The 13,522-nt window shown below is 39.7% G+C and overlaps 1 protein-coding gene across 2 annotated transcripts in view; it reads right to left on the bottom strand.

Annotated features, from left to right (window-relative positions):
• CLCA2 (chloride channel accessory 2) overlaps positions 1–13,522 on the bottom strand; it is a 41,066-nt gene that overhangs the window by 18,008 nt on the left and 9,536 nt on the right. For both annotated transcript variants that reach the window (XM_008139488.3, XM_028142559.2), the window contains exons 3-7: positions 10,306–10,456; positions 7,306–7,414; positions 5,923–6,082; positions 3,718–3,945; positions 551–781 (exon numbers count right to left, since the gene is read on the bottom strand). In XM_008139488.3, the coding sequence (XP_008137710.2) occupies positions 551–781; positions 3,718–3,945; positions 5,923–6,082; positions 7,306–7,414; positions 10,306–10,456 (879 nt within the window). The remainder of the gene's footprint in view (positions 1–550; positions 782–3,717; positions 3,946–5,922; positions 6,083–7,305; positions 7,415–10,305; positions 10,457–13,522) is intronic.

Raw genomic sequence — 13,522 nt, 5'->3', positions numbered from 1 at the left:
TATAGGCAGCAACAATGGCAATTGATGTGTTTTGCTGGATACCAGATGTTTGATTGATCGCTGCATCCCAGACGCTGAATCCAAACTTACGCTAATTTAGATGAACTCTAACATTCCTGAAACATATCTCTGGTCTTGAGTCTTATATGCTTGAGGTCTGGTATGACTGCAGGCAGGAGCCAGATACACTGATTTTTGACTGGAAAACCCAAGGGTAACAATGGCCACAGCTAGGGTAGTCCCAAAATTGACAGGGACGGTTTCAGCAAGTGTCCAGATGATGCTGAAGTCTCCCTGCCTGGGCCATTCTTTTCATTCATTTACTCCTTCCTTCAACGGGCAGTTATTAAGCAACTATTACATGTCAGGTACTTTGTTAGGCACAGGGAATACAATGGTGAACAAGACATGGTTCCTGACCTTAACAACGATCCATCATGGCTCTCCTATAGTGAGGCTGTATGACCACATTGTAACAGATTAGCCCAAAGCGGATAAAAAAAACGAAGGAAAGGAATGTGATAGTGACCCCAGACGCGGGGTTCTGTACCTCAAATCCCCTCTTAAGCCCTGAGCAGATGCTGGTTTCTGCGTCGGCGGACACAGTGGCAGGCAGATGTGAAACCAGCAGCTTTCGGTCGTCCTCATGGTTAATTTGGTGTAGCTGGGCTCTGATCTCCCCTTTGCTGTTGAAACTGACAATGCCCACAAAGGTATGACTTTCAACAATCTGCATCAAGTAAAATTCTGCCGCTTGTTGCAGTCGAAGGAGTCTGTCAGCCTATGTCCCCAAAAGAAAAAAAAGGTAACAACATTTGGTTGGCAAACAAAAGTATGATTAAGTTACCTAATGAGCACAGATCTCTGCTAATTCTTTAGGGTTTTGATTTGCAAGTTTTTTGAGTTGTAAAGAGTAACACCATGCTAGAATATCGTTAGATTAACTGCAGGCTCAAAAATGAATGCTTTTCTGGGAGGAGAGAGTGGTTTAGAATTCTGTTCCAGACAAGCTATTCATAGTTACCACTCTCTCAGAATACACATCCTCACTATTTCTCTCCAACTCAGAATTCTTTTAAAACTCAGCTGTTTCTCTTAAAAATCAATCTTTGTAAGAGAAAATATTGCAAAGAAGTGGAGAGTGGCACTCAGAAGTATCTATCCTGACACTGACTTCTGTTATAATGTTCATCTTAGGCTGGGCACATCATCTGTAAAGTGGGAATAATATATTTCTTACTTACTAAAATAGAATTGCTGTGAGGATCAACTGAGATATATGTACGACTGTACCGTTACTCCTTGAACTACTAACCAAGTATAAAGTAATATTAGTGACCCGTCTGGGGCAGGGGATGATGCTGATTAATTCATTAGGGTCACTTGTTTTGATGGCCGTAAACCAGAAGCTGAGCTTCAGTGACCACCTGTTCAGAGATAACCGTGGTCTCCATCTAGAACCCAGGCATCTCTCTCAACATCTGTACCTGCACTTTGCACTGCTTAGGAAACATCACCAATTTAATGTCCCACAGGCATCTCAGACTCTATACACTTTGACTTCATTGCCTTCTTTCCCAACTATTATTTCTCTTACAATATTGAGAGGTAAGTTGGTAGAGTGGATAAAACAAGGACTTGCCTTCAACTTTTGCTAACTTATGTGACCAGAGAGAAATTACTTATTTTTTTTTTAGCTTCAATTTTCTATCTGCAAAATGAATACATAGTAACCACTTAGTAAATTTGCTCTTGCTCACATCACAGTCATCATCTCATTATTCTCAATTATGGCCTCTACTCCTAACAAGTTAAGCTAGCAAGCTGGAACTCTCTTTTATTGTCCCTTGTTACCAGCCAGCCCCCACATCCTTGACCATGTCCTATCAACTCGATGTCTTCAGTTTCTCTCAAATTCATAACACATCTCCATCTTATCTGCCAATTCCTCAGAGCCACCCAATGTCAGTTATAACCATACCAGTTGATACCCCTTCCCTGCACAAATCCTTCTAATTTTGCCTCTCAGTCATTGCACATACTCTTCCCTACCTTGGAATGTCCTCCTCCCCCACCTCCCTCACTTCACCCAACCTAGCAGGTACTTTCACATCCTTCAAGGTTCAATGCTAAGTTCCCTTGCTCAGTGAAGTCTTCCTCAGTCCCTTTCTTCTACAGAACTAGGTGCTGCTTCACAACTCTGTGGAGCTTCTTCACACTCAATTGTATTCATTCCCATGTGTCACATCTCCCTCACTACGTTGTATTTCAAAGCAGAGAGCCTATTCTGTCATTTCTGTATCCCCCAAGCCAGCATGGTATAGGCCCCTGGTAAGTAAATTAATATCAATGACAGTATTATCAGGAAAAGGAAGGGAAGTTGGCTTTCCCATGAGTTTGTTACTTTAGGCTTATTTCTCATCTGCTTCTTTCAGCTCTTTTATCAAATACAACTATCTTTCCCTTTCACTAAATCCATGCTTACTTAACACAGGCAGATAGCTGATATAAATTGCCCTGAGGCCATATTTGAGAAGATTGTGCCCTTGTCAAACTACAGGTAGGCAAGATTGCAAAATTACCTAGAAGCTTAATGTATTAGTGGTGTTCCTAATATTTCAGAGACCAGCCAGGAAAGACAAATTTTCTAGGACTACTGATTCAGACAATAAAAAAGGACAAACTCCCTTAGGACCAATATGGTTATAAAATAATAGCTACCAGTTATGAACCAAAAACTTAATATTATTTCATTTATTTCACCTCAACAACCCTATGAAGTAGATAGTGGTGTGCTGGTAAATGTTTAAAAACTGGCTTTCTGGTGTGTGTGTGTGTGTGTGTGTGTGTGTGTGTGTGTGTGTGTGTAAAAGAGAGAGAGAGAAAGAGAGAGAGAGAGAGAGAGAGAGAAGAGAAGAGAAGAGAAGAGAAGAGAAGAGAAGAGAAGAGAAGAGAGAGAAGGAGAGGGAGAAAGTGGAAAACCCTGATTTGCTGCAGTTGACAATTTCTGTGGAGTAAATACTCCCAGTGAGGCTGATGTCAAGCTGTCCATGTGATGTCACTGAATGCACAGTTGGAAGCGATGTGTGGCAGACCCATACAGATATATAATAGAGCAGAAATGACCTCAGGAGCATAGATCAGGGGTCAGTTGACATTTTCTGCAAAAGGGTAGGGAGTAGATGTTTAGGCTTGGTTTCAGAGACTAAGTTGTAAGCCAGTATCTGAGAGTTTTGGCACTTTGGAGAGTGGTTTCTGGAGGGCGGCTATATAGTCAGACAACGGAGATACGGTTTTCTGTCCACAGTGACATGGAAAATGTACACATAATGGATATGCACGTTCACTGCCAATTCACAGTCTCTTGCCTCCACCAAGGATCTTTCCTAGTGAGTGGAATGTGGACAGATCAGAGCCTTTCGTTACATGTAAGTGTTTTGGAAAAGGTCTTGGTTGGAAAACGTTGCAATTAGTAATAAAAATAAAGGTTAGGAATTATCTATATATTTCATTTATCTGCATTATCTCAATTTCTGGGATACTTCTGAATTTGTTCCTCTTGTCCCCAAGAAAAGATAATGTCTATAACTATTCCAAACTTTTGGCCTCTCCCTCCTCTGCCCTTAGACTTTGAAAATAAAAAAATAAAAAAAGAATTAAAAACTGATAGAAAAAAATGATGAATGTTTTACAACCATTGTGGTTCAAAAATGTTACCTCTGCCATCCTGCTGGACACATCCAGCACTAAACAGACCACTTTGTCCCCGGCCTGGACAAGGGAGAAGGTGGGAGGAGGCGGAAGCTCAGTCCCGTTCATGGGAGAGCTGTGATGAAAGTCAGTGGAGTCTGAGATTACGTCCCACGTACTTCTGAGGCTGCACATTTGGTTCTGTCGGTTTGGAGCTTCTTGGTTGTGGGTACTTGCATTGCAGAATTCAACCACCTGGAAGAAGAGCAAAGCCTGTGAGAAGCTCTTCTGTCATGTTAGACATGCTGCTCGTGCTCCAGCAACTAAAGGGAAAAGGGAAGGTGAGCTGAAACATGGAAATAAGTGCCACAGCAATGTCCTTCTTTACTTCAAAACTGACATCAAATATATACCTAACCTTTGGCACCCTTTGCTTGAAATACTGGCACCCTTGTGGTATTGAGATCAAGCTCTGTTATAATTTATTTGCACTTGGATAACAGAGAGCAGACTACATATATATTAATCTAAAAAAAAAAAAAACCACACCAAACTATCTCCCACCTTCCTTAGCATGATATTGTGTTAAAGAAAACACCCCTGGAGATGATATCTCGGTCAGCTTATTTCTTGAACTAATATTTAATGACTACTGCTCCTCTGTTGATCAGTCAACATATATTGACCTAGTTCAAATATTGATCTCTGTAAGAACAGGATAAGGAGAAAATCAACTTAAATCTACTTCCTGATCTTTCTCCTTATTTGGAAATATAGGTAGAATTCATATAATAATACTAGATCTGTGTTAACAACCCTTTTAAAGGTGTGGTTTGCATTTTAAAGTAACGTGTTACCAACTATTCCCAATGGCTATATTCCTACAAAGAATGGCTGCTTCCTGATAACGGAACCAGGGGCACTTAGAGCTAGAAGAATCTCTTAGTCCCAGTTCTAATTCATAGAAAAGAAAATGGAAGCTTCAAAGGGTTCATGATTGCTTAAGAACACAAGTTTCTTAGTAGAATGGGGAGACAGGAGTAGAACCTACTTTCTTTGTTGTTATTTGTTTTTAACTCTGTTTCATGACTGTGGTTAGGTGATTGTAAAGCTTATCTGACTGGGAATTAATGCGTCGGTCTTTCCGAGGATCACAAGGACAATATCTAGTCACATCAATGTGGGCGAAATACATGGAATTAGGTTGGCTTCATACACTAAAGCTATAAATTAAAAAAATAATGGATCAGACAAGAAACTAAGAAATATCAATTCAAATTAAAGGCATGACTCAGTCTTGACTAAAACCAGACTGAAGAAAAAAGTTATCTAAAAAAACAGTGTGTCAATCCAAGGGGTATTGGTCGGCTGTGGGAACAGGCAACTTCACAGAGATACATGCCCACAGTGCTTTCAGCTCCGTGGAGCAGAGATGACTCACAGATTTGACCTTCAGGTTTTTGTGAAGACGGATAGATACATCTGGTCAGGAAGGCTGATGCCACTGAACCCCTGTATCACCTAAGTCCCTCCTTTCTGAGAGATTCCATGCTCTCAGAGCAGGCTTCTGGTGAGGACTTGACTGTTCCATGCTGCTTCCCTCAGAGAGAAAATGGACTGGACTAAGGAGGCAAGGATTGGATGCCCATGGCAGAGTACTCTTTTAAAATAATTTTTAAAATGGTGTTCTGGATTTATACACTAGTCTCTTGCCAATTGGTGTGTAATGATGACAAGGTTGAGTTTCCCAACCTGCAAAGCCAGGGGTTAGTTGACTTTCCTTGGTAGAACCTGAATTTTCTTTTTTAAGTTCTAGACTATGCAAAACAATGGAAAGGGAATTAGTGCAATTAAAATAAGAGTGGATTGCTACCTCAAATGAGAGAAGCAATCCTGTGTTATATCCCTCATCAACCCAGTTCACTTTCCTGTGAAAAGATATAGGAACACCACCATATGAGCAATTTATTTTTAGATTTATAGTATTCTCATTGTTACATAACCTTCTCTGGAAAGCAAATAATCACTTTTCTTAAGGAATCTATTTTTGGTGATCATCTTTGGGGTCTCAGTTACTTTATAATCTGTAAAATAAAAAGTAGATGAACTCTAAGGTCCCCAAGCTCTAAAAAATAGTGAATCTTATTTTTTGTTTAAATATTTAAAACATATCAGTCTGTCTTGGAAGAGATGAGATCTTGTAGAAGTTTGTTATTCCAAGGGCATACTTACAGAAGATAAACTTTGCATGAACATTATTGATGATGTTGTATTTTGCATGCTATTGTATAAAAACAAGCAACCTTCTTGGAAAAGCTTACTAGTAATACAGTTCTCTTGAGGGCAAGGGGCTTTTTCACACACAAATATGCCGGTGATATCAGATGAGCACCTAAAAATAGAAAGAAAAATTAGGTCTATTTTAGAAATACTTGTGTTTTTTTCTTCACTAGCTCATATAATAATGACTTGCAAAGACTGTAGCTTGCTAGAAACATATAAAATATTTTTAAAATTACTCTATTAAAGTTCCATTTAGAAATGGACTCCACTTTATTTTAAAGAATTTGGTCTTTATGAGAGGTTTTGTATTTGCCAAGGGCTTTAGCAACTAAACAAGGTCAAAGCAAAAGTTACCAGAAATCAATGTGAACTTTTGGAGGTCTCTGAAAGGGCATGAGAGGCAGTATTCTGAGTCAGGGCTCCTTTGAGCTCATTGCCATTGGACATCGGAGGAAGAAGAGACGTAATGATGATATTTAAAAGGATCCTTCCTAAATAGGTAATCTCAAATTGTTGAAGGGAGTGAATAACAATACAACCTTAAGGAGAGGAATCAGTCAACACCTACCAAAATTACAGCTTGGCGTGCCCTTTGAGTCAGTAATTCTTAGAGGTTATTTAATAGATATACAGATTGTCCTGCATACATGAGAATGGCACATATATAGCATTATCACCTGTAGTAATATTGGTAGTAAAAGATTGGGAACAACCCACTTGTACAACAGGAGAGTGACTGAAAAATTATGTTACATCCACATAATAAAACACTATCCTATATAATAAAAGCCTAATATGCTAAGTAACCTTTCGACCAGTCGCTATGATGTGCACTGACCACCAGGGGGCAGATGCTCTGACTGGTAAGTTAGCTTGCTGCTGGGGCCCGGCCAATCAGGACTGGGCAAGAGGGGCTGGACATGCCCTGGAGCCAACCTCCCATGATACCTCCCCAGTTTCTAAAATATTTCTTCTAATTAATTTCCTTTCAATGTGCACGAATCCATGCACCGGGCCTCTAGTGTAATTATAAAAAAAAAAGAATGAAAAAAATACACATTTTAAAAAAAATCTTCTAGAGAAATCCTGAAAAAATAAGAAACTAATAAAAATGGTTATCTAGAGGGAATGAGAGAGCACAGGGTAAAGACAATGGTGGGTGTGAGATATCTAAGAATATAACTTTTGGATATTTGAGTCACATAAGCATTTTAAAAATGCAATAACATTACAAAACTGAAAATTGTCCATTAAATTCTAGCTGCCATTATAAACTTAACTGTAGAGTAAAAAATAAATAAACTGAATTTTTAGCATGCGAAAATTACTAACCTTGTTACTTTAATTTGATTTTGCCCATTTATGTAGAAAGGCTTTTCATTGTTATATTCATCAAACACACCCCAACGAAGATGGGCCCATTCATGGATAAACACTCTGCCTGTGGATAAGAGAGCTTTTGTTTTGAGTTCCTAAAATCTCAGCAATGGACATGCTAATCAGTAAAGATGTAACAATACTTGACTATATATACTCATTCCAAAGGGTTGAAGTACAATTTTCTCTTCCACTTTCATCTTTCTCACCACATTTTCATCACCTCTTCTTTACACCCTACCATCATAAAAGAGGCAGAGTCCCATATGTCTAGTCCCATAAATGCAAACCGGTGATTTACTTGTACATCTATTTGAAACTAGTGAGCAGTCCTACATCTTCTCATTTCCTCAATGAAGCTGCCTAACACGCTTCTATTTAGCTTCATATAGGCCTATAATGTCAGGATTTGCAGAAAAGAAAAGAAGCATATTTAAGTGCAATGAACTAAACATTTATGTACCCACGAAATTCAGATGTTGAAATCCTAATCCCCAATGAGATGGTATTAGGAGGTAGGGGCCTTTTGAGGGTGATTAGATCATGAGGGTAGAACCCCATAATGTGATTAGAGACCTTATAAAAGAGATTCCAGCCCTGACATCAATGTTCCTCTCTGTCTCTCTCTCTGTCTCTGTCTCTGTCTCTCTCTCTCTCTCTCTCTCTCTCTCTCTCTCTCTCTCTCTCTCTCTCTCTCTCTCTTTTTTTCCTTTCTCTTCTCCCACTCCCTTCCACTCTCTCTAAAAAAATCAATACAAGAAATATCTGTGGGTGAGGATTAATGAAAAGAATAAATTAATCCTCACCCACAGAAAAGAGAGAGAGAATCCAGAGTGCTCCTTTCCTGTTTCTGCCAGGTGAGGACACAATGAGAAGATGGCTGTTTATGTACCAGGAAGGGTATATTTGGTGTCAGCAGAAGACACCGAATCTGCTGGTGCCTTGATCTTGGACTTCCAGACTCCAGAACTGTGAGAAATTTCTGCTGTTTATAAGCCACCCAGTCTATGATATTCTGTTATAGCAGCCCAGTCAGACTAAGATACCAAATAAGCAAATAAACCTTTCTTATTGTTCAGTCTCTGTTATCCAAACATGCCTGATTTTTTTTTCTTGGAAATAATTCTACTATCCAGAACCATGATTAAAACATTGGGGCCAGGGAGGGAAGAAGGAGCAAAGAAATCATAGAACTTCCTCTCTAACATAGAAGGTTCTTTTTCTTTTATTTTCTTTTAATCCCTGATTCTTCACACTTATATTTATTTGCAACTCTTAGCTCATGGAAACCCTCATCCTTAGCATACAATCCTTTATAACTTTTTCTCTACCTCTCTAAACATTTCATTTTCTTCAACATTCAGATCAAAACTGACTTCTCCCTCCATGATGCTTTCCAGTTTAACTCCCCTTTCAAAGAGCACTTTAAAAAAATTGTTAAAGTTATGGAAATCCAGGAAGTGTTTGCTCAGATGATCAAGCTGTGGCATATTGTGCAATTTTTTGACCTTGGGACAAAGGAAGGGAGGGGAATAGTGTAAGCTGAAAATGTTAAGAAAATATTTGTGCCTACTCATGGAATTTAGAAGTGCTGATGAAATTATATGTTTATGCAGAGATTATCAGCAACTCATAGTTACCAGAAAAAAACTCTTACAAAGTTTTAAGTATCTTATAAAACGTGTTTTATAGAGTGTGTTGCCCCAACTCCTGCTAGCTATATAGAGGATAGCAGAATCTATTTAGATTTAAATGGGGGTAATCATAGTAGCATCATTGGAAGGCAATACTATATGTTAAAATAAAAAACAAAAAAATAAGACTGGGATGGTTAGTTTTTGACCTGCTGATCTTTTCTCACCATAGTTTCTCCCTCAGATCTCACCCACTAAATGCCCGTTTCCAAACCTGACTACTCTCCCAAACTCCAGCCACATACATTCAACCACAGGCTGTTTTTTTTTTTGTTTCTTTCCCACCAGGATAGTTCACTGTTCCTCACAATCAACTTGCCTTAATCCATACTTGTGGATTTTCTCTTTTAAGTTGTTTCCTTCCATTTCTGCCAAAAACTTGGTGTGTTCCTAATGCTGCTCACATATATCCCCCTTATCCTTCATACTATAGCACATCAGACCTCTATTTCTCCTTTTCCCTTCTGGAATATCTCTCATCACGTAGAGTTGTTAGGATTAAACATGATAACATTTGAAAAGCAAACAGCATAGCACCTAGAACATGGAAAATTCTCATTGTTGTTATTACTCCCTTTCCTGTCCTTTCATCTCACTGCCTCCACATTCCAGTCTCACGGCCTTGTACCTGAACTTCTCTTAGTTGTTCTCCTTTTATCCAGTTTTCCCTCATTGATATGAGGAAGACAGATTATCCTCACAGCCTGGCTCATCATCTTAAAACACTGCTTTGATGTTGGCACTCCTGGGTTTACTAGTATAAGCTTTCAGTGGTGACTTAATAATTTGGGCATTTGAAGCTCTCCATCACTAACTCCCGTGTGTATGTCCATTTTCACCTACGACTTCACTGCCACAGTCACTCTGCCCCATTAATAGGATCTACCGCTCACATGTCTAAATATGCCCTGGATTCTTCCGCTAGAACAAATTTATCCATACTATTTCCACTGTTCTCTCCCCCTTTTCCTTTTATCAAAATGACATTCAACCTTAAAGATCCTCTGCTCAATGAGGCCATTTCTAACATCCTTAGTTCAAAATGTTTTCTCCTTTCACTAAATTCTTACAGTACTAACTGTCGGGGCCATTAACCTGGTGCTTAATTCTTTCTGGCCCACTTTGTTCCTCATTTTTTCATGGGTGTGTGGCCTATCTCCCAACCATAGGGTAAGTCTTGGCAAATTTCAGGTTCTCTGAGTCCTTTTCCGCTCTAAGCCCAGAATATTGTAAAAAGTAATGGCAAATGTCTGTTTCTTACCTCGTGGTCCATAGCCAGCTGTTAAGTCATCATTCAGTAGAAAGTCAGGTGTGAAATAGATGTGTTTTCCCTCTTTTCCACACCCTCTATATTGTAGGGTATATGGATCACCTCCATGTGCCCCAGACCAGGCAGTCACTATAACATTTGCCTAAATTAAAAGAAATACCTTGTAACACTCTATAGCTCAACTGTGATGTTGGTGACATAAACATATACACATTAAAATACTTTGAACCGTACACTTAGGATTTGTACATTTTACTGTATAAATTATATTCAAATTTAAAGACATATGTTTTAAAGTGCTTTATAGATGGAGTTTAAAATGCATTCACAACTAAATATCAACAAAATTATTTGGCACTTTAAAAACCATCTACATTTCCCTGAATGCCAATGAGGTTGAACATTTTTTCATATCTATTGGCTGTTTGTATGTCTTCTTGGGATAGGTGTATTTTCAGGTCCTTGGCCCACTTTTTGATTGGATTGCTTATTTGTTTGGTGTTGAGTTTTATGAGTTCTTTATATTTTTTGGAAATTAAGCCTTTTTCAGAGCTACTGTTTGCAAATATCATCTCCCATCTGGTTGACTGCCTGTTTGTTTTGTTGTCCGTTTCTTTTGCTGTGCAGAAACTCTCAAGTTTGATATAGTCCCATTCATTTATTTTTGCCTTTATCTCCCTTGCCTTTGGGGTCAAGTCCATAAAATGTTCTACAACAATGAGATGCCACCTTACACCAGCTAGAATGGCCGTTATCAATAAGACAAGCAACAACAAGTGTTGGAGAGGTTGTGGGAAAAAGGGAACCCTCATTCACTGCTGGTGGGAATGTAGACTGGTACAACCACTATGGAAAGCACTCTGGCAATTCCTCAAAAAATTAAAAATAGAGCTACCATACGACCCAACAATTCCACTCTTGGGTATATACCCAAAAAACCTCGAAATAATTTTTATGCTAAGATATATGCTTCCCTATGTTCATTGCAGCATTATTCTTGGTGGCCAAGAGTTGGAAATAGCCAAAGTACCCTACGATGGAGGACTGGATAAAAAAGATGTAGGATAGCCCTAACTGGTTTGGCTCAGTGGATAGAGTATCGGCCTGCGGACCGAGAGGTCCCAGATTTGATTCCGGTCAAGGGCATGTACCTTGGTTGCGGGCACATCCCCAGCAGGAGGTGTGCAGGAGGCAGCTGATCTATGTTTCTCTCTCATCGATGTTTCTAACTCTCTATCCCTCTCCCTTCCTCTCTGTAAAAAAAAAATCAATAAAATATATTTTTAAAAAAAGATGTGGTATATATACACAATGGAGTACTACACTGCCATAAGAAAGGATGAAATAGTGTCATTTACAACATGGATGGACCTTGAGAACATTATGCGAAGTGAAATAAGTCAAACAGAAAAAGCTAAGAACTCATATGTGGAATATAAAACTGAAACTCATGAACACAAACAGCAGTGTGGTGGTTGCCAGAGGGAGAGGAGTGGGGAAGGAAGGGGTCCTAATATGTGGTGACAGAAGATTTGACTTTGGGTGGTGGGCACATGGTTCTATATACCGATTTTGTAAATTAGTAATCCACACATGAAACCTATATGTTCATGTTGAGTAATGTCACCCCTATAAAATTTTTTTAAAAATCTACATTTTAAAAGTTTAGCAAATTTCCAGAGAGTTTAATTTCTTCCATTTGTCCTCCCAGTATCCCAGATTAAAATTTTCTGAAATTGCACTGAGCTGTGCCACCTTCAGATGGGGGTTCAAGATGGCAGCACAGGAAGATGCTGAACTCGCCTCCTCCCTTGGACACGGACACATAGAATCTATAGCTACATATGGGTCATTTTCCTCCAAAAAGATCTGCAAACTAAACTGCTCCTCCATGAAGAAAAGATAAAAGGACCACATTGATCTGGGAAGGGAAGCAGAGACAAGCATCTCTAATGGAGCGACACACGATAGGGAGGATCTCACCAGTCTGGTGCTTTCCCTGGAGGAGAGAGCTTCACATCACACCCCCAGCACCTGGGATCTGCACTGGAGAGATAAGCCCCACACTTGTCTGGCTTAGAAAACCAACGGGGATGATGTCTAAGGGGCCCAAAGGGCTGTAGGGAACTGAGATTCTTCTTTTAAAGGGCTCACATGAGGTCTCATTTGTCTGGGGACCCAGTGCAAAAGAAGAAGTTTGAAAAGTGCCTAGACTATATGAGAAGGAGAGTCATTTACTAATCTTAAAGCACCTGCTGATAGAGCAGAGAATAATTAAAACTCTCTCTGGAGATGGAGGCACTGGCAGATTCTATTTTTGCATTCTCCACCTGCCCTACTAGCACAAGTGGTGAGACTGGGTGTTGCACCCTACCAAACTACCCCTATCCCCCGCGCCCCCCTCCCCACACACATACTGCATTGCTAGGACAGGCAGGGTGAGTAGTTTCCACACTCTCCCACCACCTTGCTGAAATGGGAGAGTGGGGTTGCAACATTCAACCACTCCCTGGCTGGGAAAGATGAGCAGAAAGTCACCAGCAAAGCCAGTTGCAACACTCTCCCACTCCCTGGCTGGGGCCTGCAAGCACTAGCAATCACAGCATCCTCCTGCTCCCTCCCTAAAGGCAGCACACACAGACAAGACATTTTCTCGAGGCATCACTGAAGCCTAGGCATGACAGTTAAGGGTTTCTTGCTGCCTTACTGAAGACAGCCAGCATCACCTAGGAAACACTTCCAGATCTCCTGATCTGGAGACCAGCAGGGCTAATGATTGTGGATATATTCAAGTACTTTAAAAGCTGCTGCCTGAGAGTCTGGCTTCCAATGGACTTGAAACTAGGTGCTCAATAAGATTCCTATCCTTGAGAAACTGACAGGTTTTGCCACCCCCTCAACAATGGGGACCTATTAAAAATAAATCAGTCTGTATAAACATCACAAAGGTTTAAGAGACAACCAAGAGCTAGGGCAAAGTTGATTAATAAGGTTCATCACCTATACAAGGCCACTCATTACAGATTGAGAGAAGAAGCTGTCTTGCCTAATACACAGAAATAGAGAGTTAAACAAAGTGAGGAAACAAAGAAATATATTCCACATGAAAGAACAAGAAAAAAACCTCAGAAAAATCTTAACGATATAAAGAAGTAATCTACCTGATAAAGAATTCAAATGAATGGTCATAAAGTTGTTTAACAAACTT

The sequence above is a fragment of the Eptesicus fuscus genome, chromosome 9 (assembly GCF_027574615.1).
Source record: "Eptesicus fuscus isolate TK198812 chromosome 9, DD_ASM_mEF_20220401, whole genome shotgun sequence".
NCBI classification, from domain to species: domain Eukaryota; kingdom Metazoa; phylum Chordata; class Mammalia; order Chiroptera; family Vespertilionidae; genus Eptesicus; species Eptesicus fuscus.
Note: the sequence above shows the minus strand (reverse complement) of the source record. Positions and strands in the feature narration are given on the sequence as shown.